General features: G+C 36.3%; 2 protein-coding genes and 1 long non-coding RNA gene across 3 annotated transcripts; 1 reads left to right on the forward strand and 2 right to left on the reverse strand.

The window, feature by feature from the left end:
• LOC18774869 (cationic peroxidase 1) lies at positions 2,226-4,374 on the forward strand. Its single transcript, XM_007205495.2, has 4 exons — positions 2,226-2,565; positions 3,315-3,506; positions 3,595-3,760; positions 3,857-4,374. Exons 1-4 carry the CDS (start codon positions 2,335-2,337, stop codon positions 4,240-4,242), a joined length of 975 nt encoding a protein of 324 aa, XP_007205557.1. The 5' UTR covers positions 2,226-2,334; the 3' UTR covers positions 4,243-4,374.
• Positions 14,036-17,341, reverse strand: LOC109949528. The gene is made up of 2 exons (XR_002271980.1): positions 17,202-17,341; positions 14,036-14,815 (listed from the first exon to the last, which is right to left on the reverse strand). It is a non-coding gene; the product is annotated as an uncharacterized LOC109949528 (long non-coding RNA).
• LOC18775135 lies at positions 24,969-25,962 on the reverse strand. The gene has a single exon (XM_007207807.2). The coding sequence runs from the start codon at positions 25,835-25,837 to the stop codon at positions 25,289-25,291; it is 549 nt and encodes a 182-aa protein (XP_007207869.1). The 5' UTR covers positions 25,838-25,962; the 3' UTR covers positions 24,969-25,288.

A 26,339-nucleotide genomic window follows, 5' to 3' on the forward strand; every position in this document is an offset into this window, starting at 1 on the left:
CGTGATTAGAGATTAGACCACCTTGATTAATGGATAATTAAGTAATCATCGAATAAGTGGTCATGAGCGGACGAACAGCTAGCGCCAAGCAAAGCAAGATTGAAAAAGCAAGTCAACCAGCAAAAGTAGTAAGACAACATAGTATTCAGGTTTTACGTGGGAAAATCAACAGATACCAAACTTGTGGTGTTTGATAGATCTTTACCAAACCCCATATATATAGTAGTTTGGATTAAGCCACATGGTAATTAGCTTAAGCACGCATATACTTAATCTTTCATTACCATGCATGCATGCAAAACATAATCATTAATCAAAATCAAGTGCCTCTTGGTGGTTCATAAAGCAATTGGCGTGTGGGGTCGTCCCTGTCCTGGTCTTGTTGAGCAGAAATTTCCAAAGGATGCATGGATGGATGCAAGCTCGTGTTCATCATCTACACGCTAAAGTCAAATAGGCGAAATAAACAAAGATAATCGCACTCTCTTTCTAGGAAAGCAAATAAATACCTTGAGAAAACGAATCGTGCATGCTGTTAATGTAATGTATAAGTTACTCTGGTCAAATTTTAATTATTTGAATTGACTGGATATCGGAGAGGTGATTAAAGTAACACTATCCTCTCACTATTCATGAGACTTTTGATAACTAATCAAATTTTAATACTACTAATACGGGTGGCAATGAGCTGCTAACTACTAGGCTCCAGTGTCTCTTTACCTTGTTTTATTTATTTATTATTATTATAACAAAAGATGTAAATGGTGTATGTGCATGCATGTACTATTGATTCCAAGGAAAATGGCTTTATCTAGTCAGCACATAGCGAATGAAATTAACAAGCACTCATTCTGCATTGGATTCTCTTTCTTAATCAAAAATGTCTATTCATCCCTATTATTCTGTTCTTTTGTATTTGTTTCGAAAAATCATTTATGCAGAGAAGTATTTTTCACATGCTTTTTGATGTAATCACTTCAAGTGATTTTAAAAGATTTCAAGGAGGAGCACACGTGAAGTGCTTTTTTTCATATTAAAACCATTTAAAGTGATTCTTCATAGAAGTGATTGTTGGCCTATCCAAAATCACTTTCGTGAACTGATGTTAAAGATTGGCTTCTCCCCTTATAATGCAATACATGAATCTCAAAGCTAATTCATTCACATACGTAATTACCATATATAATTTTCATTTGAAAACACGGTCACTCTCAAAGTTAATTTATTCATACGAGCTACTTCCTCCTTAATTACAATTAAGCTCATAAAGTACTAATATATATTATCTTCACAAGACAACAATATTGTAGCTAGTGAAAATCCAAAGTATTCAAATGTTTTGGCTATCTAAAGTCAAAGTTAACCAGAAGCAGGAGATCTTTGTATCACATCGTGGCAACTTATGTGGCCTAATGTCCCTATGGCCTTATTGATCACAAAGGCGAATGTGCTGCTGCTTTGTCTGTCTGCAAATAGCTGACTTTGGTTCCGAATCATAGCCCACCCATCCTGTTGAAAAAAAAAAGCAGGAAAAAGATAAAACGAGCCAAAGTTCACACGCATACAATAGTAGACCAGCATGAGATTTTTTTGCTTAATCAACGCCATAATAGGATCCACTGTTTCCCCGAAGCCATCGATATTATAATCGGAATTATAAAGTTGATAGCATCGTGAAAAGGCAAATGACAAAACCCTAATGCATTGATATATAAGTCCATGATAGCTATATATATATATATATATATATCAACAATATTGGCCATGAAACCTAACACTAGATACAAACCAATTTAGTCTTAATTAACTTGAATTAGCATTAACCATCCACACAAATTTAATACAAAAAAAGTATTTCTTTGACTTTGTTTAAAATTCTAAAAAATATGAAGATCAATACTAAAATAATCCTAATGATTAATTAATCATAGCCATAGATGAAAATCGCCTCCACACTCTCACTTCCTTTTTTCTATCTTTCTTTTTTTTATATTTGTTATCCACCTTTTGTGGTTGGGGTACCCTACTAAACCGAGGGTAAGGGGTGTGTTTGCGACTTCACCCAAAGTGAACAGTACATGACCACCATGCCTCATCCGAAGTTTCTTTCTTTCTAAATTTACATATATATTATTCTTTTATTTCTAAGTTGACTCGAAGTCTAGAAGCATTACACAAAATCGCAAGCGTCCAAATTATCCACTGGCTATAAATACATTGGCTTTCATCGTGCCTTAAACCAAGCACTTAAAGCACAACCCACTAGGCTCCTTCGTCTTTTGCTTATTCCTTTCTTGTTCTCTCAGTTCTCGCGAACCCATTAGGCCATTAGCCATGGGCTCCTACCATGCAGGCTCATGCACTGCCACAAAAATTAAAATCTCATTTTCATTATTCTTGCTTCTTGTTGGAGTAGCTTCAGCTCAATTGTCCCCTACTTTCTATTCAACATCTTGCCCCAACGCCCTGTCCACCATAAAATCAGCTGTGGCCTCAGCTGTGTCCAGCGAGGCTCGCATGGGAGCTTCCTTGCTCCGTCTTCATTTCCATGATTGCTTTGTTAATGCAAGTCTTTAATTTCTCCTTTTCCAATTATTTCCCCAATGGGTTCCAATAATATTATTTCCGGTCCTGTGTTTGTTCTAGCTCATGCATTTTCTTATTCCGTACATTTCTAGATTCGCATTTCATGGAATTGGTTTTTTTAAGATCTTGATATTTTCGTTTGCTATTGTTGTTATCTAGAATTCTAAAATGAAAGATAATGTTAGATTAATTTAAATTCTAAGTCTTGCGCAATTTGTCTTGTCGACATGCAAAACAGTTTGAACCCTCAAACAGCCAAAATATTTGACTTGCTAATTGTGTTCACAAAAGTATTTTTTTATTCTCTATATGTTTTTTTATTCTTTTTCAAGTAATTCATATTTCACCATACGACAATCTGCTTTGACCCTTTGTTTCAGTCTTGTCGGTGCACGCGTTGCGAACTACCTAGTGTTGCCCAAGGCTATGCAAACAACTACACGATAAAATAAAAAAATACTGCTAAAGCTATAGCTAGCTGGAATGAGCACCATGATTGAAAACCCTTTTATTTGTTATATTCGTAAAGCATGTTGGATCCTTCACCGACCAAAAAGAAAAATATTTTGGGTTACTTTTGGGCTCAATTACGTGCCTTATTAGCTTTTGCTTTTTGTGCAAAATCTATTTGGTGACAAGCTACGAATCATTCGTGCAAATGTTTTTTTGTTTTTGTTTTTTTGTTACCAGTTCGAATAATTAAGAGATGTGAATTTTACGTGAAACAGGGATGTGATGCTTCGGTTCTGTTGGACGACACAGCCAGTTTGACAGGAGAGAAAACGGCAGGTCCCAATGCTAATTCTTTGAGGGGTTTTGATGTCATCGACACCATTAAAACCCAATTGGAGAGCCTTTGCCCCAAGGTGGTCTCTTGTGCTGACATCTTGACCGTTGCCGCCAGAGACTCTATTGTTGCAGTAAGTCAAAATGCTCCAACATAATTTATGTCATAATCTGTTCTTTATTTTTATTTTTATGGACTAACTAATTAAATTGTTTAATCAGTTGGGTGGACCGACCTACACAGTGCCATTAGGCAGAAGAGATGCAACCACCGCAAGCTTAAGTGCTGCCAATTCCAACATACCTGGTCCCCAATTGAACCTGGCTGCCCTCATTTCTGCTTTCTCAAACAAAGGCTTCACCGCCAGGGAAATGGTGGCTCTCTCAGGTTTACAAATCAATTACCAAACATTATAAATTAAGTTCAATTTTTATTATTTGTTTAATATCTAATTACTTTGTTCTTTTTTTCTTGTTTGATTAGGATCTCACACCATTGGCCAAGCTAGGTGCACAACATTTCGGAATAGACTTTATAACGAAGCCAACATAAACGCGTCATTTGCGACATCCGTGAAATCACAGTGTCCAAGCAGTGGAGGCGACAACACACTTTCCCCACTTGATGTCACAAGCCCAACCTCTTTCGACAACGCTTACTACAGGAACCTGGTGAGCCAGAAGGGTTTGTTGCACTCAGACCAGCAGCTCTATAGTGGTGGGTCCACCAACACCATAGTCGATGCTTACATCAGCAATACTGGGACTTTCAGGGCAGATTTTGCCAATGCTATGAAGAAGATGGGAAACCTTAGCCCTCTCACGGGCACCAATGGTCAGATTAGGACCAATTGTAGAAAGATTAACTAGGGCTTTTAAGAACTATACCTAGTTTGTTATTTTTCAAGTGCCCATTTTGATCTTATTGGTTATTGGTTGCTTTTTCCGAGGGATATTATGTAAGAAGATGAACTCCATTAATAAAAGTTTTTATTTATTTAATTTTTTATAAAATTTACATACCACAAGAAATATGGGTAAATAACTATCACATGTCCATGTTTAAGTGATTAATTGTCTATTTTTATTTGGGACTACAATAAATAAATAAATAAATATTGCGTAGTCATAAAAACAAATAAAGATTGCATAGCCTTACTGGGTTTATCCTCATCCAGTTATTCTCAAAGCAAAAACAAACAAAGAGTTAATCTTGATGAAGCTCCAATTATTTCTTTATATTTAAAATACCGCGTTAAATGATTGAGAGAGACTCATAGCAACTCCACCCAATTCTCTATTCTTTTAGAAAGTCCAATCCACCACCTAATTCCCTATTCATTTTTGGTCGTTTGATTTGATTAATTTGGAGGACTAGGTGTTACATAATTGTTTCAATTGTCAAACGTTGATCGTAAATTGGTTTGAGTACGTACTCCACTGGATCTTACCATATAGGTTTTGATTAAAAGAAAATCGGCGTAGTAAAATCACACGCAAACTTTTCTGAAATTGAAAGGTCATAAGACCAAGTAATATATAAGACGGAGTAACATAAGGAAAGAGAAAAACTGACCTGCATCATAGTATTGATAAAATAAGCAAAAATTATCCTAACATACTTGGAAAACATTATCTACAAGACTCTCACCGGCTCTAATGGCCAAATTAGGACAAACTGTCCAAGGGTCAACTAGACATTATTTTTCTTTAAGAACTATAGCTCAGTTGGTTTGAAAATAATTCTGAGAAATAAACCATCACCTTTCGCTTAAGATTATAATTTGCCTTGATTTTATTAGATTCGGTTATAAGTTTGCAGCATGAGCATGTTTGTTTGATAGTAATTAATATAGTGTTCGTATGAGTGCTGTGGACTTAATAAATTGAAGTAAATTTCACAATTGGATTGGATTGGAATATTGCATAAACTGTCATCCAATGCCTTTCTCCATCCCCGACCTTCTACCTCTCTCTCTCTCAAACACCCCCTCGCTATCTCTCACTTCCCCGCACTCGCTGAAGCTTGACCCACCCTAGTACTTCGACTATGCTCGAGTGGCGTAAAGGATTGTGTGAGCTTGTCAAGAGTATTTTCACTAAGGAACTTTGACGAGTGCTCACTGAGGTTGCCTATGTACGACAATGGTTTCGGTTGCATGCGAGTTTTGGTCGAATTTCCCGTCCTAAGTCATTGTTGTACATGGGTAGCCTTGGCGAGCATTCCATCATGACGGATGCGTCCCTAGATAAAACACCTTTGGCCCTTCCAATTTTCACAAAATACTAAACTCTTTACTTTTGCATTCTCACAATGATAAGTGCGCCTCTAGATAAACCCTTTATATATATATTAATGCATTCCATCATGATGGATGCACCCTAGATTTTTTGCTTAATCAACACCATAATAAATACAATTTTCTTCTTTACTTGTATATTTATATTGATTTTGTCACATTTGATATAATATCATTAATCCTAAACTGACTACGCAGAGTGATTATCCTCTCTTTTCCCCAAAGCCATCGATATTATAACGGGAATTATAAGGTTTATAGCACCGTCTAATGCATTGATAAGTCCATGAAAGCTATATATATATCAACACTAGATACAAACCAATTAAGTGTTAATTAACTTGAATTAGCATTAACCACCTACATGAATTTAATAAATAAAAAAGTCTTTCTTTGTTGAAAATTAGTAAAAATATGAAGATCAATAATGCCAAAATAATCCTAATGATTAATTAAGAGTGCTGCTAAACGAACCCTAAAATTAACTGAGTACACTCTATGATCTAAGTACACCCTAATATTTAAATCAAAATATAAAATTAACTAAGTTTACCCTATTTAACTACCAAAAATACCCCCATTACATCCTAATACACCATTATAAAAACCTAAAACAGCTTTGATTGTGTGTATATATATACACACACTCAAATATGCTTTTTGTATGCATTGGTGCAGAATGATGGAGTCCTAAAGATGAGGAAACTGGAAAAAACATGTTCTGAAGGCTATTGAAGAATCAGACATAACAGATGATGAAGCCAAACTCAATTCAAGCTCCAGATTTAAAGTTGAGAACAAGTATAAGCATGTTCATTTGGTGGCCAAGGATTGAAATACAGTGTGAAGTGGAGTAACTGGGAATCACACTGTAGTGTCGCCTTTAAATTTGCAGCGTTGTTGGCCTTGGTTGGCTGGAACCTCATTCAAATTCAGAATCAAATGCAAATGGTTGGCTTGAACCTTTTTTTGTATGCGGAGTAACAAGTCTAGGACTCATATTTTTTCTTCTGTTTGAAAAGTTTTCAGAAGAAATATCATCATTGTCATTAATTCTGCAAGTCTATATGAATCAGACAGACATTGTGATGGCTGTCTCATAGTACAAGATCCATTCTTAACTTACCCATATCTGGACACATTTGTTAATCCAGCTTGGCTTTATGGTTGGTCCCTCCCTAATCATTCAATTTTTATTATTATTATTATTGAGGTTAACAAACAAACCCAAAAAAAAAGTTCAATTTGGTTGAATATGGTGAGTAATGTGTACTTTTTATTTTTTTAGAATAGGGTGTACTTTTTATTTTTTTAGAATAGGGTATACTTATTAAAATTACATTTGTTTCACAATTTAATATATTCTTTTTGGTAATTTTATATTATGGTAAATTAGTAATTCAGTAAATAATTTGGTACTAGGGTGTACTCCGTTAATTTTAAGGTTCGTTTAACAGCACTCTTAATTAATCATAACCATAGATGAAAACAGCCGCCACTCACCTCCTTTTTTCTTTCTTTCTTTACATATTTATTTCTAAGTTGACTCGAAGTCTAGAAGCGTTACACAAAAACGCAAGCGTCCAATTATCCACTGGCTATAAATACACTGGCTTTCATCAGGCCTTAAACCAAGCACTTAAGCACAACCCATTAGGCTCCTTTTGCTTATTCCTTTACTTGTTGTCTCAGTTCTCGCGAACCCATTAGGCCATTAGCCATGGGCTTTTACCATGCAGGCTCATGCACTGCCACAAACATTAAAATCTCATTTTCATTATTCTTGCTTCTTGTTGGAGTAGCTTCTGCTCAATTGTCTGCAACTTTCTATTCAACATCTTGCTCCAATGCCCTGTCCACCATAAAATCAGCTTTTCCATTTCCATGATTGCTTTGTTAATGCAAGTCCTTAATTTCTCCTTTTTCATCTCCTTATATTTTCTTCCCCAATAGTTTCCAATAATATTATTTCCGGTCTTGTGTTTGTTCTAGCTCATGCATTTTCTTATTCCACACATTTCTGGATTCCATGCATCACTTCAAATCTTTAACAATACAAGGCCCACTTAAATTTTTTTAAATTTGCTTTGGAACAACAACTATGCAATTAAATTAATCAAAGGCTTCCTTCAAGAATGATAGTTTACATTTTTTATTTTAGTTCAATTAAACTACTTTAATTAAGCCCAAAAGAAAATACATGTACAAATTTTTTATTTTTTATTTTGGTTAAACTATGAAAGAAAAATTAAGGGCCTTAATTTAATTTCTAGCTCTTGGCCACTCAAAAGTCTGGGACGGACTTACCTCTTCACACTAACATCCGACCGTACTTTGAACTACTCCAATTGGCCATGTTAGGGGACCTTGAACTACTCACTGATTTCTCTCACGACACCCTCTTCGCACTAAGAAATAAAGTAAATATATATTACTAAGGGATTTACTTGTCTATGTATCATTCCATTCGATCTTTGAGGTCTTTACTTTGTCTCGACGGTTATGTCACGATATCCTTAAAGCCTATATATATGCGATGGATAGACTCCTGCAACCATGACATATTTGCTTATTTGGACATAAACATAATTTTTTTAAAAATTATTTCTAAACGAAAGGGAATGTTTAATTTCACAAAAGAAGTTTTTTTTTTTTTTTTTGACAAGATACAACTATAAATTCCTATTTATTTGTTACTGAATCGACCATAGACCAATTCCTTTTTTTACTTGGGAGTATTGAATACACCCATAATTCTGAGTTTCATATTACTCCTACCAAGAATTATTTGCGTTCTTTACATTGTATTGATGAATAAAGTCATTGGCCTTTGGCCCTTAATTAAAAATATAAAAAAACAAATGTTACTCCTACCAAGAGACATGTCAGATCCAGGCATTCCAATTCGATTGAATGGGATGACAGTTTCTGAATCTGGATCTGTAAAATCATAATTTAATCAAATCACACATCGCGATATACTAGGCCTTCTAATTCTTTAAGAGGTTTATCTAAAAGATTCGCGATATAACTAGGAAGACATTTCAAATACCACACATGGGTTATTGGGCAGGCCAATTTGATATCTTCGTATATGAGAATCAACAAATTCGATTCCACACTGTTCACAAAATCTCGGGTCTTTTTTTTATTATCTACGATTACTCGATAATTTTCACAGGGGAGGTATGATTAGTTGTTCCCACTGTTTCATGATTTCTTGTTTGTTACTTAATTAATTTGTTTCCTTGGTGAAGATGTTGTTTCTTGTTAGTTAACCTTTTTTTTTTTTAGGACCTTTCTTATTAGAGCACATCCACCCAAAAAGGCAAAGGTAAGGCAAGGACTGCCACTATTCACATGAATAGTGTCAGCCTTGCCTTTTTTGGTTCCACCCCAAAAGGTAAGGGCAAGGGCAAGAAAAAAAAAAGATTATGTAACAAAATATAAACAATTTAGAAATGTAAGAAATAAAATGATTATGCAATAAATAAAAAAATTTGAAAGAAAATATAAACAATTTACAAATCCAAGGAAAAAAAATGATTACAATTTACAAATATTGGAAGCAGAAGACTTGTATGAGGATTTGGTGCAGAAAGTGAATAAAATTGTTATGTATTTATAGGGAAAACATCCATAATTTTTTGGTTTTTTTTTTATAAAAAAATTTGAATTTTTTTCAAGTTTTTTTTCCCCTTTTTTTGGGCTCGCTGACGTCAGCGCCTTCGGGCTGAAGCCCAGACAAGATCCACTTGCCTAGGCTCATTTGGCTGCACTGGAGTTGGATTTGGGCTGGCTGGGGGCCTGTTGCCCTGGCAAGGCTTATGCGCTGGAGGTGCTCTTAAGAGGGGCAATAGTATACTAAATTCACACACACTACACAGATGTTAGAACTCAAACTCAGGACCTTACCTAAAAGAGTAAATACTCCAAACCACTACACTAATGAGTCCTTTGCAAGTTAACTCAATTTTTAATTACCAAAAATTATGTATTAATTAAACAAAGTACGGATGAATCCGATTCTCAACAAAACAAAGTTGGGTACATCTACTGCTGGGAGATGAGATTAAGATATGTATTGTACACAAGTTCTATAAAGCTCATCCATGTCTTGTTCTAGATTATTACACCTAGATGGGGAATTACACCAATGTCTCTAGATTCGATTATAGGGTCGTTTTACTCTCTCCTCAATAAAAGATATAAATTACGTAAAAGTCATAAATTTGTTTGCATGAACTACTCCGGCCGGCCACTTCAACTGTTGACTGTTGTCTAAGTCACTGAGCTCGCTGACGATGTCTTCATCGACTGCACAATCAACCGGGCCAAATGAAACTTCCATATGACATTTCTTCAACACTCCAGCCCATATTTGCAGATGTGCTAAGAAAACCTCAAAATGCTCCCATTTATCAAGCGACATGGCGTGTTCACCTGACGTTGGTGCTCAAGCTAATCATAAAAGTAGCAGCAAACATCATAGGTAGGCAATAAGAATCATCAACACAATTTCTATTGTCTTTCTAGAGATAAAAATATACATTAGATCATATAAACCACACTAGTTCCTCTAGTGCAAGGCTAAATGCTAATTTCCCATAAGTTTTAGCATAAAACAAATAGAAATTAAATGCAACTAAAAAACACATATTATCAAAATAAAAATATGTTCAACAACATAATTGAAAGTATACATATTTTCTTGTATATTTTTATTGATGCCCAATGACTAAATTCATAAAGAATTTGATTTTTAATGATTTAATAGGATAATACATACTTAGCTATATTTAAAATAAGTCAAATATATTGGTTTGAATTTTTTTTCTATTCCCAAAAACCTCCCTAGACTACAGCCCACTATAGCCATAAGCCTAGTTCTGCCCATGCGTCAAATTTACACCATTTTGAGCCACTAGTACTTGTCACGCCACTTTTGAGTGGGGACACATGGCATGCTCTCGAGCAATGACCACAACACCACGTCTAAAGAATAACCCAAAATGCTCCACTTTTCTCTTTTATAAATAGGGCTTTTTCCCAAAGCATCATATAACAGTAAATTGGCATGTGTACCCTTAGTCTGTTCAATTACTTACTCATTTCGTCCTTAAGCTAATTTAAGCATGGAAAACTTTCGATCGGTACCACATCGGTGTCTAATGTCTTATAGTTGTCTTTCATCTCTGCATATCTTTTCATATGTGCTGAAGGGCCCACAAGAACGAAAGCGTGCTCACTTCAAAGATATGTCTAGTTTTTGGGCTCAACAAAACCAATGAAAGAGTACAACTTCTTCTACGTATATGAAAGCCACTGAAAAACAAACTAAGAATCCAATTGTAGAGACTATAGATAGGCCTGTTAAAACAGCCCAGGGTCGATGGGCTAGCACGAAACTGGCCTTATTTACTTGGCTATGGGCTTAAACTGCCCAACCCGTTATGTAATAGGCAATACTTGGGCTATGATTTTAAGCCATTGGGCAGTCTGGCCCAGCCCAATTATAATTAAGTAATTGATAAATAATTAATTTATATTATTTATATTTATATGTAATGTAACAATATAAATAATATTAGCCAACAATATTTGATTCCTTTCGGCATTATGTGTAATGTTTTCTCCAAAAGAAAATGAAAGCTAATCAACGGTAGAAAAATTAATATTAGCCAGTTTACCATTTCTAGGTTCTTTTTAGCAGTTTTTTTAATTAAATAGTTTCTATTAGCATGTTAAAATACACATAAGCATGTCACTTACGACCAGTTTGGCATTGCTGTGCTGTAAAAATAATCGCTGTCAGATTTGCTGTGAGAGAAAGCAGTTTGACATTTGGTAAACTTTTTGTTAAAAGTGTTATTGATACTGATTCCTGCATAATCAAAAAATGATTGCCGCATAATCATTAAACACAGAGCATCTTTGAAACTGATTCCTGCATAATCAGAAAATGAAAGCACCTCATTAGCTGCTCCCTTATAGCTTTTTCTCACAACAATTTTTAACAATAAGTGCTTTTCTCATGGTTTACCACAACGGGCTGGGCTTCCCAAATTTTTTTAAAAATCACTTATCACCCCAAATAAGCAATGTCAAACTAGTACTTAGATCCATTCTAGGCAGAGAGAGGCACACGAGCATTTCCAATATAGAACATAAGGGAAAGCCGAAGTGCTCGACCCATAAGCCCGAAATTTTTTAGCCCTTGGATAGGCCTTGAGCTTAATATGTTTAACATAGGGTTGACCCAACCGACCCATTCACTCTATAGGGTTAAAACAGTCCGATACTGAGTTGGGCTTGGGCTTACACCTCTTAGGGGCGAGTTGGCTCGACCCGACCCATTTTACAGGCTTAGCAATGAGCAGTCTTCATTAACCCCAACAACTCATTAGGATTTAGGAGGAGAAGCATCCAAAGCTGAATCTCTTGTCTTGTGGCGCTGACCGGCCCAAACCAAAAGAAAGGGGCAAAACGTCTCTATCTGTCTGTCTCTGGTGTTTCTCTTTAAACGTCAAACAAGAAGAAGCAAAGTCTTAGCCCTCCTCATGCTGTGAGTCTATGATTGCTGGCTTGGATTCATTGAACTTGTTTGAAATTGAAACCAACCATGACAAAAGTGAAAGGACATATACATAGAACATAGAGAGTAGAGGGAAGCCTCAGCTGTGCAAATTGCAAGCAAGAAAAGAAGAATGGAATTGGAGAGAAGGTGGCCACTTTACATAAACATATGGAGTCCACGCCATCTTTCTTTGATCTCTTCTCTGCACTCCTAAAACTAATACCAGTTTGACCAGACAACACACCATGCTGCTGCAGATAGAAAGAATTAAATGGTTCCATTTGCCTCCTTCTCTAACTTCTAACTTGTAAGTTGTAAGCTGTTGTTATGGGATGGGATCAATTACCTCTTACCTCCATCAGCAACAAAAGCGTATCTGCACTGCAGCCTAGCTAGCTTTGCTTTCACTTCCAAGAGCCCTCTATCTTATCATCTCAAAGAGTTCAGTTAAATCTAGCAGAGCCAGAGAGACTACATCAACTAGTTTAAAATGGACCACTGAGAGGTGTGCTTTTGTGTCCGCAAGGGATCTTTGTCTTCTGATTTCACTTCTTTTTCCATCTCTCTCTCCTATGTGATAATGACCTTCCCTCAATGGAGACCCCAACAATACACACCTACGCGTGATTTATTCGGAAATTTTTTGGCAAGTTACAACTAAAAATTCGACCACTATATAATATTTTTTAATATTTTAATATATATTATTTTAATTTAATAATGTGTGAAAATTTTGTGTGTATTATTTTTACTCAATGGCAGGAGTTCGGAATCCGTTGGAAGCACTTTGTGGTCAGGGGCAAACCGAACCCCGAGTGGGGATTAATCTCATCCTCGGGTGTGGGAACACCTTATGGTATTTACCATTTTTTTTTTGTTGTAAAAACACATGTATTAAACATGAAAAGCATTTATGTAATGTTTGCTTCTAAAAAAAATATGTATTTTACTAAGTCTTTAAGACGTGTATGGGAAACGGAAGTATTATTAAAAAAAATACATACTTACATGTATAATACAAGTATTAAATAGGAAAAATACTAAATTCTTTATATGAGTAATAAGTAAAAAAATCAAAAGGGCACAATAGAGACTCCGGTAATGGCCTAATAATCAAAAGGAAAATTTGGAAAAATTTTATTTAAAAAAAAAAAAGGGGGTACAGCCGCCCGGCTATAATATTTATTATTTATTATTTTTTTTTTAAAAGGACCCGCCTAGGAGGCTGATTTTCCGAAAACTTGAATCGCATTTTTTTTTTTTTTAGATTTCTTTTTTCTTGGCGGGTCTGGCATCTCTGCAAATACATCAAGCTAGGGTTTTAGCGACTCACTCTTTCTCACCGTTTATCAACAGTGTAAAGGTTAGCTCTTCCCAACAATTCACTCTCACCGTTTATCATTGCAGATTAGCTTTCTTTTAGCACCTTCATTTTAGGAACTACCTGATTGGAACAATGAGATTGTGTGTGTTTATGAGTTTATTTCAGTGGCACAGTTCTTGAAGGAGGATGCATTGATCTGTTAAAGACATGTAGAGAAGCATTTTGTATTTGATACGGCACATAGGATTGTAGGATATGGCATGCTTTTGCTTTTGCTTTCAAATTTTCTTTGCATTTTTAATTTTGAAAGCAATCAATATTCTATGTGTTTGGTTGTAGTTGCAGTGGTTAAAGAAACATGGCCCATATTCAGGGACTATGTTAAATGCATTCTCTGTGTAAATATTTAGTTGTAGTCTTGGTAGTTGTGTTAAAGGATTAGATGCATTCTGTAAAAATCCATTAACATGGCCCATAAAGAGTGGCAGCATTCCATTTCTGATAAATATTTGTGGCATTAGTTCACAACAACAAAGTCCTATAATCAAATTCCTGTCGGATGAAAGTATTTATGCAAGACCAGAGGGAGTAATGTTCATTTAAACTTAAAAACATTCCCCAAGATAATGTACACAAATCTTTCATCTACATGGAACGCCATCAAGATATGAACTAATCAAGTTTCATATAAATCTGAATTGTGTAAAATATACTTGAAATTATAATGAAACATCCAGAGGTCCTCTTAAGACTATTTCTAGTCATTTCTTGAGTTTTGATAATCATGGTTCCTTAATAAACTAACCATACTAAATGATTATCAATAATATTTATCAAACAAACTGAAATACTTGATGTACATTTAAACCAAATTCAATCTTAAGCACAGAGATAAGAAAACCTGGACGAAGTCAAGTATGAATTGCTTCTCCCACTAGTCTGTTGAGTGAATGCTTGCCAAGATCCTCATCCTTTCAACATGGCTCTTGAAACATCTACTGGCCCAGCTTTATTAAGTGGATATGTAACCATAGACTTTGTATCTTTGTAATCTATCTTGAGATGCCTCTCCTGGATCTTTTCTTTAACCATCAAGAAAATGCTTGGTACCTACAGATCTTTTATTATTTCTTTAGAATAAAACTGCAACTGTTGCTTCCTTGACTCCTTTCAATAAACTGCCCCTTCATCCAACAAGAATACATTACTAGAGGTCGACGTACTTGAAACTATCTGGACATCCTGCAAAAATCATTAGTTCTCTTGTAAACCAGCATGTTACTCTTCGCCTTTTACAGATACCTAAAACACTTTCTTTACTGCATTCCAATGAGCGTTTCCAACATTGGACCGGAATTTTCTTAACACACTGATGACAAATGCCAAGTCTGGCCTATTACAAACTCGTGCATACATAAGACTCCCAAAAATTATCAAATAAGAAAATTCTTTCTGTGAATATCATTCAGTGGTCAAGGGATAAAACTTTATGCATAAACTGTGATGTTAGCAACTGTAAAACCACTAATTATGTCCTACATTCACAAGAAATCTTTAAAGAAATTAACAAACCATATTAATTCCTATTTAAAAGCATGAAATTATCTATTGTTTCAATGTTGAAACCCTGAAGAGAATCTTGAACCAATTCAGTTAGCCAAACATTCCGAATGGTTTCCAAAATTAAAGTTTCTTATTAAAATTTCTTTATCCTTCAAATCCTTTAAGCAAACCAGAAACAATCCTTATGGCATTAGAAACTGTTGTAAATAAAACTTCACGAGCATGCGAAATGTGCTGTAATTAACTTTAGGCTATATCTCAACCTTCTGGTGAGTAAAACTTTATGATCTTACAAACAACGGCAGTGGCTCAACTTGAAAAACTTTTGGTGAACGAAACTTAATGAGCTTGTAAAATAGGGCAGTGAGTGTGAAGTCCAAAAACTATACATCATTTCTCCCACTTGGACAAAACACTCACTACTTGGTTACTCTTGAACTGAATACACCAAAACCTTATAACTTTAAAACATGATAGTTATTAATTAGTATACGTTGATAAGATAATATCATACCACTTTTAAGATGTACTGCTTTAAATAATTCACACAATTTCTTTATTAGTTTGACTAACCGCAAATTACTTAGAATCAAACTAGAGACATAAAGCTTCACATAACAGAAATTTAGAGTCTTTTTATGTCTATTTAATGGTCTAAAATGACCTACAAACTTAACTTTATAAAACCTGCCAGCACAAAACTTTTCCAGAACAAAGGTTACTTAAAAATTTGCCAAAATTAAAATCCATATTCAATAACCACGAAAATTTGCAGTCTGTGAAAAGACACATATACGTTCATCATGCAAAAGCTACAGGTCATTTGAAAAGCTTCAGATGAGTCATTCATTAATCTTTACTCATAGTCCAGAATCTGTCAGGAAAATTTATGTGCATCTGTATCAACTTTATAAATCCACCAAAAATTCAATACTTAACAAATTTACATGAAATCAGTGTCTAAAGAAAACTTAGAAAGGTAATTTTATTATGAACTCATTCGACACAAGAGATATCCAAACAGACATCATATCTTGAGATTTCAAAACTGAAAACTGAACCAAAATTATTACCTTGAGTGCTTTTTGAAATACTTATGTGGCCAAACTGTATGTACTCTATACCACTTGAAAACTAAACCAAATTAATAAGTCAGTGTTCTTTAAACAAAAAACAATATGACATTCTTGAAACAAACTGCAGAGGATTTAAATGGATATAGTACTTAAAAACTGATGTTCTTTAACAAGGTTAAAGCTCAAGTTTCTTTTAGGCTATCATTTAAAACATCTTTATTCCCACATGTATGCTCTATTCTCACTTTTGGAGGAGAATACAACCTGTTTATAAAAACTAGATCACAAGACTAAACCACAACATGTCTTATCTTGTGCCATTATGAATTGAACCATATACCAGTCCTCATTTGAGAGGAAAACTTCATAATGTCATTTTGATCATTTAGCCTTGAATATTTAAGATGTTGTATTCGAAGAAGTGTTTTGGCAATTCAACCAATACAAAATCTTTCTTTAAACATGATCACTGAAACTTTAGGGAAATTTAACTTTGATGGCATGTAGGTGCTCATCTCATATTTTATTTTCTTTAGTGATGAAATTATCTTTCTTTACCATAGAAAATAAATTCTGTAACAAGTGCTCTTGCTACAACACCCAAAAAAACACTATATGCAACTTCAATCTTTAGAATCAAGCCAATTCATTTATACACCCTGTTAGACAGCTTTAATTCTCCTTATTTCTATTCCTGATAGTTTTTCTGAAATCAATTATTTTAGATGCACAGCCCTAACAGTTTAAGACTTTTCCTTGTATGTTTTTCTGGTTGTATACTATATCTAGAGTTGCATTAAAGCATATCAGAATTTCCAGATTCATTAATAACCAAAACTTTATTATCAAAGCTTGTAATTCAATGTATACATAACAAATTCATAAGTAAAAAACAAAAGAAGATAATCCAATGATATTTAGTCACCCTAGCAGATCAATTATATTTAGTCATAAGAAGATAATCCAACAAAATGAAAAGAACGTGAAACCTGGGAGTAATAGGCTCCTTTAGATATGCTCGTATGCTTGATAATGGGCATAAAGAACAAAAGAACAGAACCAGACCCACCCTGGCACCCAGATCCGCCTAGCGCCGCCTAGACCCGCCTAGACCGCCTAGCGCCGCCTAGACCCGCCTAGCGCCGCCTAGACCGCCTAGACCCGCCTAGACCCGCCTAGCGCCGTCCAGACCCTCCCAGACCCGCCCAGGCCAGCCCAGACCCGCCCAGCGAGGCCCAGACCCGCCTAGCGCCGCCCACACCCGCCTAGCGCCGCCCAGACACGCCTAGCGCCGCCCAGACCCGCCCAGGCCGCCTAGGCCGATTTTTCGTAATGCAGACTATGGATTTTTCGTAATCCAGACGCCTCTGCTTTTCATCTGCTACGAGCATATACACCTGCAATGAGAGAGAGAGAGAGAGAGAGAGAGAGAGAGAGAGAGAGAGAGAGAGAGAGGGAGAGAGAGATAGAATTAATATATGTTTACAGATTTTCTTCTCATTTCTTGCCGCCCCTTCTAAAAACTTTAAACCCTTACTGCGCAGCAGCCTCCTCCGCCCACCCAAAACCCATCGCATCACCATCCCTCCTCCGCACCCTCTCACACCTTGCATAAAACTCCTCTCTGTCTCTCTCTCTCTCTCTCTCGTATGTGCAGCCATGTGTTTCCTACGTGCGTGTGTTGTGAGAGTGCAATTTTGTGATTTGCCATATTCGTGGACTCATATGGCCTTTCATAATTTTGAAGGAAGAGTTTGACATTTCTTTAATAGCAAATAGTGTAGCCGCATGGCTTACTCAGCTCGGGCATTTTTTAAAACAGTGTAGCCGTTCGGCTATACTAGGGCATTTTTTTAAAAAAAATTAGTATATCCGCACGGCTGTACTTGTTTTCACACGTGGGCCCTCCGATGCTAGGCGGGTCCGTCTTTTAAATTTATAAATAGTATAGCCGATCGGCTATGCTCGGGCATTTTTTTTATCAAAAAAGTATAGCCGCACGGGTATACTGATTGGGTCTGTATAGTATAGCCGGGCGGCTATACTAGTTTTTTGTTCCCTAAAATAGTAGCCATACGCAAGTATTTTTTTTATTTAATTTTTTTTTAATGATCTAGACTACTCGAATCAGTGCCTAAGCTCCCTACCATCAATTTCTCCATTGAAGTGTTCATGATCATGTGTTGCGGGTTTTGGTGATGGTATCTATGGCCGAGTCAAACATAGTATAGCCGCTCGGCTGTACTATTTGTAAAAATAAAAACCAGAGGTATATTGCTCTTGCTTTTCTTGAGTTTGAATCGTGGTTGCCCATTTTTCTCACGTTGATGAATAGAAGGTAGATGCTCAAATTCCTCAACGATGATTTGAATTTAAAACATATCAATGCTCTTGGAATATCCTTTCATGGTTATTGTGGAAAGTTTTGTTCTTGGTTCATGACAATCAACGACATTTTCTATGTTTGAAAATAGAGGGTAAAAATTAATGACAGACAATAGCAGTGATCCTGAAACTGAAGGTTAACCCCTGCCCATGATCCATCAGCTTTCTTCAAGATCACTTCCATCATAGCCACTTGGTATATAGTGCTTGGTCTAGACTTATCAGTAAAGTGCTGTCTTTGATTTGGATTTGTATATCATTGTTGCTTCAATTTTTTATTTTTGGAATTTTGACATGGAAGGCATGATGCTTGTGGTTTGTAGGTTGTTGGGTACCTTAACGGCAAGCAGGCGGCACTGTTCAAAAGAATGACTTGGGAAGCAATGAACAAGGACTATGATAAGGTAATGCCTTTGGACTCACCCTGGCACCCAGATCCGCCTAGCACCGCCTAGACTAGCCTAGCGCCGCCTAGATCTTCCTACCGCCGCCCAGACACGCTTAGGGCCTCCCAGACCCTTCTAGCGTCGCCCAGACCCGCCCAGGCCGCCTAGGCATATTTTTCGTAATCTAGAAGCCTCTGCTTTTCATCTGCTACGAGTATATACACCTGCAATGAGAGAGAGAGAGAGAGAGAGAGAGAGAGAGAGAGAGAGAATTAATATATGTTTACAGATTTTCTTCTCATTTCTTGCCGCCCCTTCTAACAACTTTAAACCCTGTGTGGTGAGAGTGCAATTTTGTGATTTGCCATATTCGTGTACTCATATGGCCGTTTGACATTTCTTTAATAGCAAATAGTGTATAGCCGCGTGATTATCCTTTTCAAATACATTATTTAAAGCATATAGTCGGGCGGCTATACTATTTAATTTTTTTTTTTTTAAAGGGAACCCGCCTAGGTGGCCGATTTTTCAAAATCTTGAATGGCATTTTTGTTAGATTTCTTTTAAATATATAATCTAAAGAGTATAGCCACACCGCTAAACTATTTATTATAAATAAAAAAAGGACACGCCTAGGCAGCCGATTTTTTGAAAACTCGAATCGCGTTTCTTTTTTCATCACTTCGACTCCAGTTCTTCAGTTAACTGCATCTAGAATATTGGTTTTGATCCTTATTTCATCTATGTCAATCATATTTCTGGTGGCTTTGGATTTAAGTATCTGACAATGATCTCAACTCCTTCCCATCTGGAATCTGCAACAATTTACTTCTCAGTTCTTCCCACCCAGCAGCACCCCACACAAAAATCTGCAGGGAGAAAATGATGTGGTTAAATAACAGAAGTCACATTAGAGTAGAAGCCGTGTCTGAAAGTAATTGTAGTTTCCAGTATGCATCAGCACGAGAAGAAACTAGTACATTCAGAGTGTTCGTGGAGGCAAGGCTAGTGACTTTTTTGGCAGGACCCTCGAGCTTCCTTGTAACCTGCGAAATATATAAATCAAGGCAATGACAAACTTTTCGGGTCGGCTTCATCACAACATCAAGCATGACAATTTTTTTTTTTTTTTTTTATAACAAGAACAAACAAACTACCTCTTCTGAGTGGAGGTGGTGGTGAAAAGCAACTATACTGCCATCTCGGGGGTGAAAGCAAGACATGTCGCCGCAGGTGCAGGTGGCGGTGGCATGACTTTCTTCATCGTCTGCGTTTTTACGCAACAGATTTTTAAATATTTATTTCAAGAGTATAGCCGCTCGGCTATACTATTTATAAAATAAAAGTACCCTGATCACTGATATTGCAACCTACACAGAAGAAAAAAGAATATTAGTTCTAATGCATAGTTTTAAGTTGTTAGATATAGTATTACCGTCCCACACAATAATGATACGTACCGCTAAGACTAGTTCAATTTCAACGCTGCCAAAAACAACGCCGATATAGGCACTCGTGCAGACAACAAAGTCAAACTTGTCAACCATCCAGAGGTGAATTGCGGCTTCATAGTCTATGACAACAAGCAAAGCCCGACTATGTGTTTCTGTGTCTGTATATTCCCCACGTCTGATTCAGTCAAGATTTCCAACTACTGATTCAACTTAGGCCAAACCAGACTCCTAACAATTACATATTACTTTTACAGGCTAAAATCTCTATTACTCCCTCTAGTAATAACTTTTCGACCACATCTTTCTCTTTTCAGGATGCAAAACACATAATCAAAAGCCAAATTTCGTATAGCAGCCATCAGAAATTGAAGCGAGTTCATAATTTAGCTAAAGTCAGGAAAACAAGAAGGGCCCGCTTAGGCGGCCGCCTAGCGCCTAGGCCAATTTTTCCAACAGCCTAACTAAACAAAAGCATAGTTTATAGGTTTTGAGCTCTAATTATGAACATCATTACCGAATTTAACATTACAGAACAAAATCCACCACCTGTTCTACATTTCTGTGCATCATAGATCTTCCAAAATAAGCAAAATATAAAGATAATTTAGTTAAAACTACAAGTAATCTGAATGCATTCCACTAAAAAGCAGGAAGCAGAGTAATTGAAGACTGAGCTTAGTGAAAAGAAAAACCTTGGGTTGAAGAAACTGTGCCACCAGTCAGAGTCTGCGGCATTAGGCTCGACTGGAACCAAGCTTAAGTTTTTCTTCAATTTCCTATCTTTCTTGCTTTTCTTTGATTTCATGAGAGACGCCATGAGAGCTCAAATGAGGAATTGCCCACCTCTTTTTTGGCCTTGAACTTGAAGACTTTGATGGGAAGTGATTCAGTGAAGCGAGCTAGGCAGGGAGGGAAATGTAAAGCTCGTATAGCCATTTTTGGGCCTTTTTTTAAAATTAAAAAAAAAGTATAGCCGAACGGCTATGCTATTTAAATAATATTTAAATAGTATAACCGCTCTCTAAATATAATCTATTTAAAAGGTATAGTCGCTCGGCTATACTTGCACCTTTTCTTTTTTTTTTTCCCCTGATTTTCGTTTGTCAGGGCTACAAGATCAGTTGGCTGCCTATATTCCATCTGTCACCTCTTTGAAGGAGTGTACAACAGCACTTGAGAAGCATGTGCTTGCTGTTGATTATTGCCTCAAACCAATAGTCAACAATATCGGCAAATTGACAAGTTGCAATGTGAATGCATTAATTGGCTTTTATAATAGTCAAAAGTGATGGCTATTGACAAGTTGCAATGGGAATGCATTAATTAGATTTCACAAATGGTGGTAGGCTATTGTTGACTTGCCTAACCTTTGGCTTCTTTGAGAAGCCACTTCCTTTGGCTATAAATTGGAAGCAAATGGTTTCATTTGATGAATCCAACCAAGTGTTGAGTAGAAGAGAAAAATAGCAAGAAAGACATTTTGCCAAAGAGAGAAACAAATTCTCTCTAGTTGTTCTTTGCTTTGTATCATTGTTTTCTCTTCCTTTGTGAGTGTGTGAGGTTGGGTGTATTTGGGTCTTTGGGAAATTGAGTGGTAAACACTATTGTATATCCCCATTGATTATAGAGGAATACTCCGTCGTCTCCAAACTGGATGTAGGCAATTGCCGAACCAGTATAAATCTTGGTGTTCTTCTTGTTGTAATTTTCTGTTCAATTTTTTTTCTCCTGCCAGTAGTTGTTTATTTTTCACTCACAGTTGGTTGACGCTTCCGCACAACACTTGCAGTCGCCACATTTTATAAACTAGACACAGAAGAATCAGAGATAATCTCCATGTCTGTTTATACATTCCCTCTACAATGGGAAATTGGAGTGAGGTGATGATCCATTTATTAAAGCTTCAATACTCTCTTCTTTTTTTCTATCTGGAACTTACAGCTTTACTCCATTTATTTCCTTATCCATAATGGGTTAGCAGTTTTTGATTGGTCCTGCACATTTTCTATCCTCTTTTGAACCTGTATGAACTCTTCAAAAATCATCTAGACATGCACCCATGAGTTCTCACTAATGCAATTATGTTCTTTGCTTCAATGCCATCGTGTATGGTCTTCTAGCCATAAGCTTTTTATATTAGATCAATTGCGGAGCCAGTATTTGAATATATGGTTTATCTTCAGAATTATGCAAGTTGTTTGTGGCTCCAGGATTCTCTTTTGAACTTCCTTTTATTTTACTTTTGAGGCCTCAAATTTCATATATATATATTTTTTAAAAAGTGGTACTTCATTTTTGGGAAAGTTTATGGAAAGTAAGCTGGTTTCTATCTACATTGGGCTGGACATGAATTGTTCAGCTTATGGCATGTTGCATTTGATTTCAATAGTTCAATGGTGCATGCGATTTTGGATATCATTTGAATTTGACACGTCTATATTCCACCTGTATCCAGGATGACTTTCTGCATGCTGAAAGCTCTCATTTGGATGGAGATCAAGTGGCCACGGTATCAGATGGTGTTTCTGACTTGCAGGATTTACAAAGAAGAATTAAAGCTATTGAAAAGGCAATGGTGGAAAAGGAAAGGCATTTTTCTGCAAATCAGGTAGAAAAGAAATTCGGGGATGGGGTTGGTAACACTATGAAGAAGCGTGAAATATCTGGCTCAGGAAATGAAATTCTGACAAAATACATCATTCTTGATTAGCTATATTAATGAATTATATTATGTGATAGGTGCAGTTGACTTGTTACGTCTATTATTATGATAATTGAAATTGACACATCACATGTCACATAATGCCGTTCATTAATCTAAGATATGACCCATTAGCATTCTCATTATCATTTCCGGGTATAACCAATACAACTGTATTATAAGGTAAGTCTAGTTAGTGAGGGTTTTGAATCAGAGTGATTTAACAATTGAATATGATATTACTTGCTTTTAATGGTTGCGGCTCTTTATTATACCAATTGTAATAAATAAAAATTGGTATATAGTGGCAACTGTTTGTAATTTATAAGTAATCTTAGTGCATTATTGTAGCATAAAATTGAGTACTTAATCATTAACCTAACTAATCGAGTGTTAGTTGGATTGACTTAGGTATTTGGTATACTCCCAAGTGGTTCTAGATTCAAATTCTTATGGTACTCGTGTGCGTGAGTTTCCCCTTTCCCCTTCCTATCTTCAGAAATTTAAAAAACAAAAAAAAAAAAACTATTAACCTAACTTGAATGGTGAAAATATAATTAACTAATTCCTAGTTTTAAAAGATCTTATTGACCTTGAGAAAAACCCAATTGGAGAGCGTCAGAGGGCTTTTCAACAAACCAGCCCAATTGGGCAGCAACCAAATACAATTAGACAGATAACTAAAAATATGGCCCGCGCAACAAAACAAAACAGGCAAACAAAGGCATATAGAATATCGCTATAGAATGTTTATTGAAAATGTGCAAGTTCGCACAAAAGATGTGAAATAAAAAATATAAAAAACAAATGAGAAGAAATATAAAGCTGCAGGAAGTTTTGTCACATATTCAAATACAGAAAACGCTATATACACAATACAACAATTTGTCACATATTCAAATGGATCATCCATTAATACTTTGGGCAAGTGGCGTATGTCAGGATGTACTTGGAGCCATGTGTGTCTATAATATACCATGCAATGAATGGCCCGCGAGCACATGGAGATGAAGCACCAGTGGACTCGCTTCACCACCACCAGAGGCTGCCGACAAATTAGATAAACAAATAACTTTTGCATATGTCTGGTTTGGTTGGTGGTTTCAATTAATCGTTTCCATTTCGCTTCCTGTTTATGTTCTTGACCTTCCTCTTCATCATTCATTAAAATGCCAGGAATAAAATCTCCTTGTAGGCTTAGTAGGTACATGAAGTATAAATGTATATGGTGTACTACCCAGTACCCTACACTATATTTGTTATTGATCTTTTTGGTACAATTATAGAATCCTATGCTTGGGACTTGAACACGGATGAGCCCCACATACATATTGTGTTTTTTTTCTAAAATTTTATAGAAGCGATATTGGGTAGAAGGAATTCGAACACAAGAGTTCGGGTGCAAAGAAAACTATTCTTAAACACTTGAGGCACACAAGTCCCTTAAACATTTTCATGGTCTTGCTTAATTATGTGGGAAAGTCTAGAGATTGATTATAGAAAGGCAAGAACTTTTAAGGATGGCTAAATGGACTGATTAATTTAATATGTATCTAACAAAACAGAGCCAGAAAGATGCCAATCATCAAACCACGCTGCCATGCCACTATTGAATATATGGATAGGAACCTGTACCCATCTTTCCTCACTGCATTAAATATTTAGCAGCCACGGACGAAGAAGAAAGAAAAAAAAAACTTATTCATAATTTGATATGATCAAGCGAGCACAAAATGTTCGCAACAACCAACTAGCTAAGCAACCAGATGCAATCCCTCTTTCAAAACCTACTCATATACTCTCAAACAAAAATATGCTGTCTTTCTCTGGTAATATTTACTTCACTGATGATATATTTTTCTGAACTTGCATATATAATGAAAAGCAAAAGGAATATTAATGACCTGAAATCGTACATGCATCCAGAAAGCCAATTGCTAGGTACTAGATTAACAATCTTAACACCACCATATATGTTTAAGCGGGAATCTTAGGCAGCAGTTGAGGTAATTACTACCACCACATTAATACATTCTAAACATTAATTAAGCAAAACATGAGCGAAGATTACAGAGCATCATCACTAGCTATAAGAGGTACCTTTGGCCCAGATCCATGGCCAAATATTGACATCATCAAGGCCATTAAAATTAATGACAGCCTCGGTTGCCTCCACTGGTCACTCTGCTGAATCGAAAGCACAATGTTGAAGTAGGCGAGCCAGCATCCTCCTCTTCCTCAAAGTCTCCCGTGGAGTCAAACGATGAGCTTCTGCTCGAAAACCGGCTTCTCCTTCCATGGAACTTCCTTGTGCTCACTGGCACATGCATAGATGAATCTGATGAACAAAACAATGATGAAGAAGGAGAAGATGGTACATGGGTTTTCTTATTGAGACTTATTTTTGGGAAAAGGGTGTGTAAAAGATTGGATCTTGAGTGCTTTTTGGTTGGTTTTTGGAAGGAATTTGAATAGTACGATGGAGGAGGAGTGAGAGGAGGAATTGGGTCATCACTAAATGTGTGTTTTGGGGTGCCAGGCTGAGATTCCCAGATGAATGGAACACTACCAGCCAGGCCTCCATAGTAGACCTTGAAAGATGGATTGGCTATGGAGCTTTCCTTGGACAGAAGCCTAGAGAAGAACTTGTTTTCATCTTGGGATTTTTGAGGAAGCTCAGGGTTGCCATTGTTCAACATCTTTGGCTCTTTGGCTCTTGAGTGAGTTAGAAGAAGGGGCTTCGACTTCAAGTGGTGAGAGAAGGTGGAAGTAGGAGAGGAGGCAAATTTAGTCCTCTCAAGTTGGGACTAAATAAATCCACAACACATCAAGTCAAACAAACATGATACGTTCATAATATAAATTAATCTAACCATGTTGAGCAGGCATAATTACTAAATTGTTACTTGAATTACATGCAGCTTTCTCCGCAGATTTGTGTGATCAATCAAACGGATGACGTGGGCTCAATAGGGCCGTTGGATGCTAAATCAAGAAGAATATGTAGTTGTTGCAAGGGATATATCATTGGGTCTGAACTAACAAATCAGTAGTTGGGTATCCATCGTTTGTGGTCCTTTGGCACTGTACTCCTGGTTAAGGCTTAGTGTTCCATTTTAATTAACTCTCTTCAGAAAATTTCTTAACTGCCTTGCACCGCGAACACATCGGCCTCATACTAACAACCCAAATGGAGGTGAA

Source organism: Prunus persica, chromosome G6 (genome assembly GCF_000346465.2).
Source record: "Prunus persica cultivar Lovell chromosome G6, Prunus_persica_NCBIv2, whole genome shotgun sequence".
In the NCBI taxonomy this organism is placed as follows: Eukaryota; Viridiplantae; Streptophyta; class Magnoliopsida; order Rosales; family Rosaceae; genus Prunus; species Prunus persica.

What these genes read in the sequence shown, in the direction of transcription:
- LOC18774869 (XM_007205495.2), top strand. Translation starts at nt 2,335, where the DNA reads ATGGGCTCCTACCATGCAGGCTCATGCACTGCCACAAAAATTAAAATC. An exon ending in TCCATGATTGCTTTGTTAAT is followed by an intron (nt 2,566 to 3,314) that starts GCAAGTCTTTAA and finishes TACGTGAAACAG; the next exon opens with GGATGTGATGCTTCGGTTCT. An exon ending in CCAGAGACTCTATTGTTGCA is followed by an intron (nt 3,507 to 3,594) that starts GTAAGTCAAAAT and finishes TTGTTTAATCAG; the next exon opens with TTGGGTGGACCGACCTACAC.
- LOC18775135 (XM_007207807.2), bottom strand. Translation starts at nt 25,837, where the DNA reads ATGTTGAACAATGGCAACCCTGAGCTTCCTCAAAAATCCCAAGATGAA.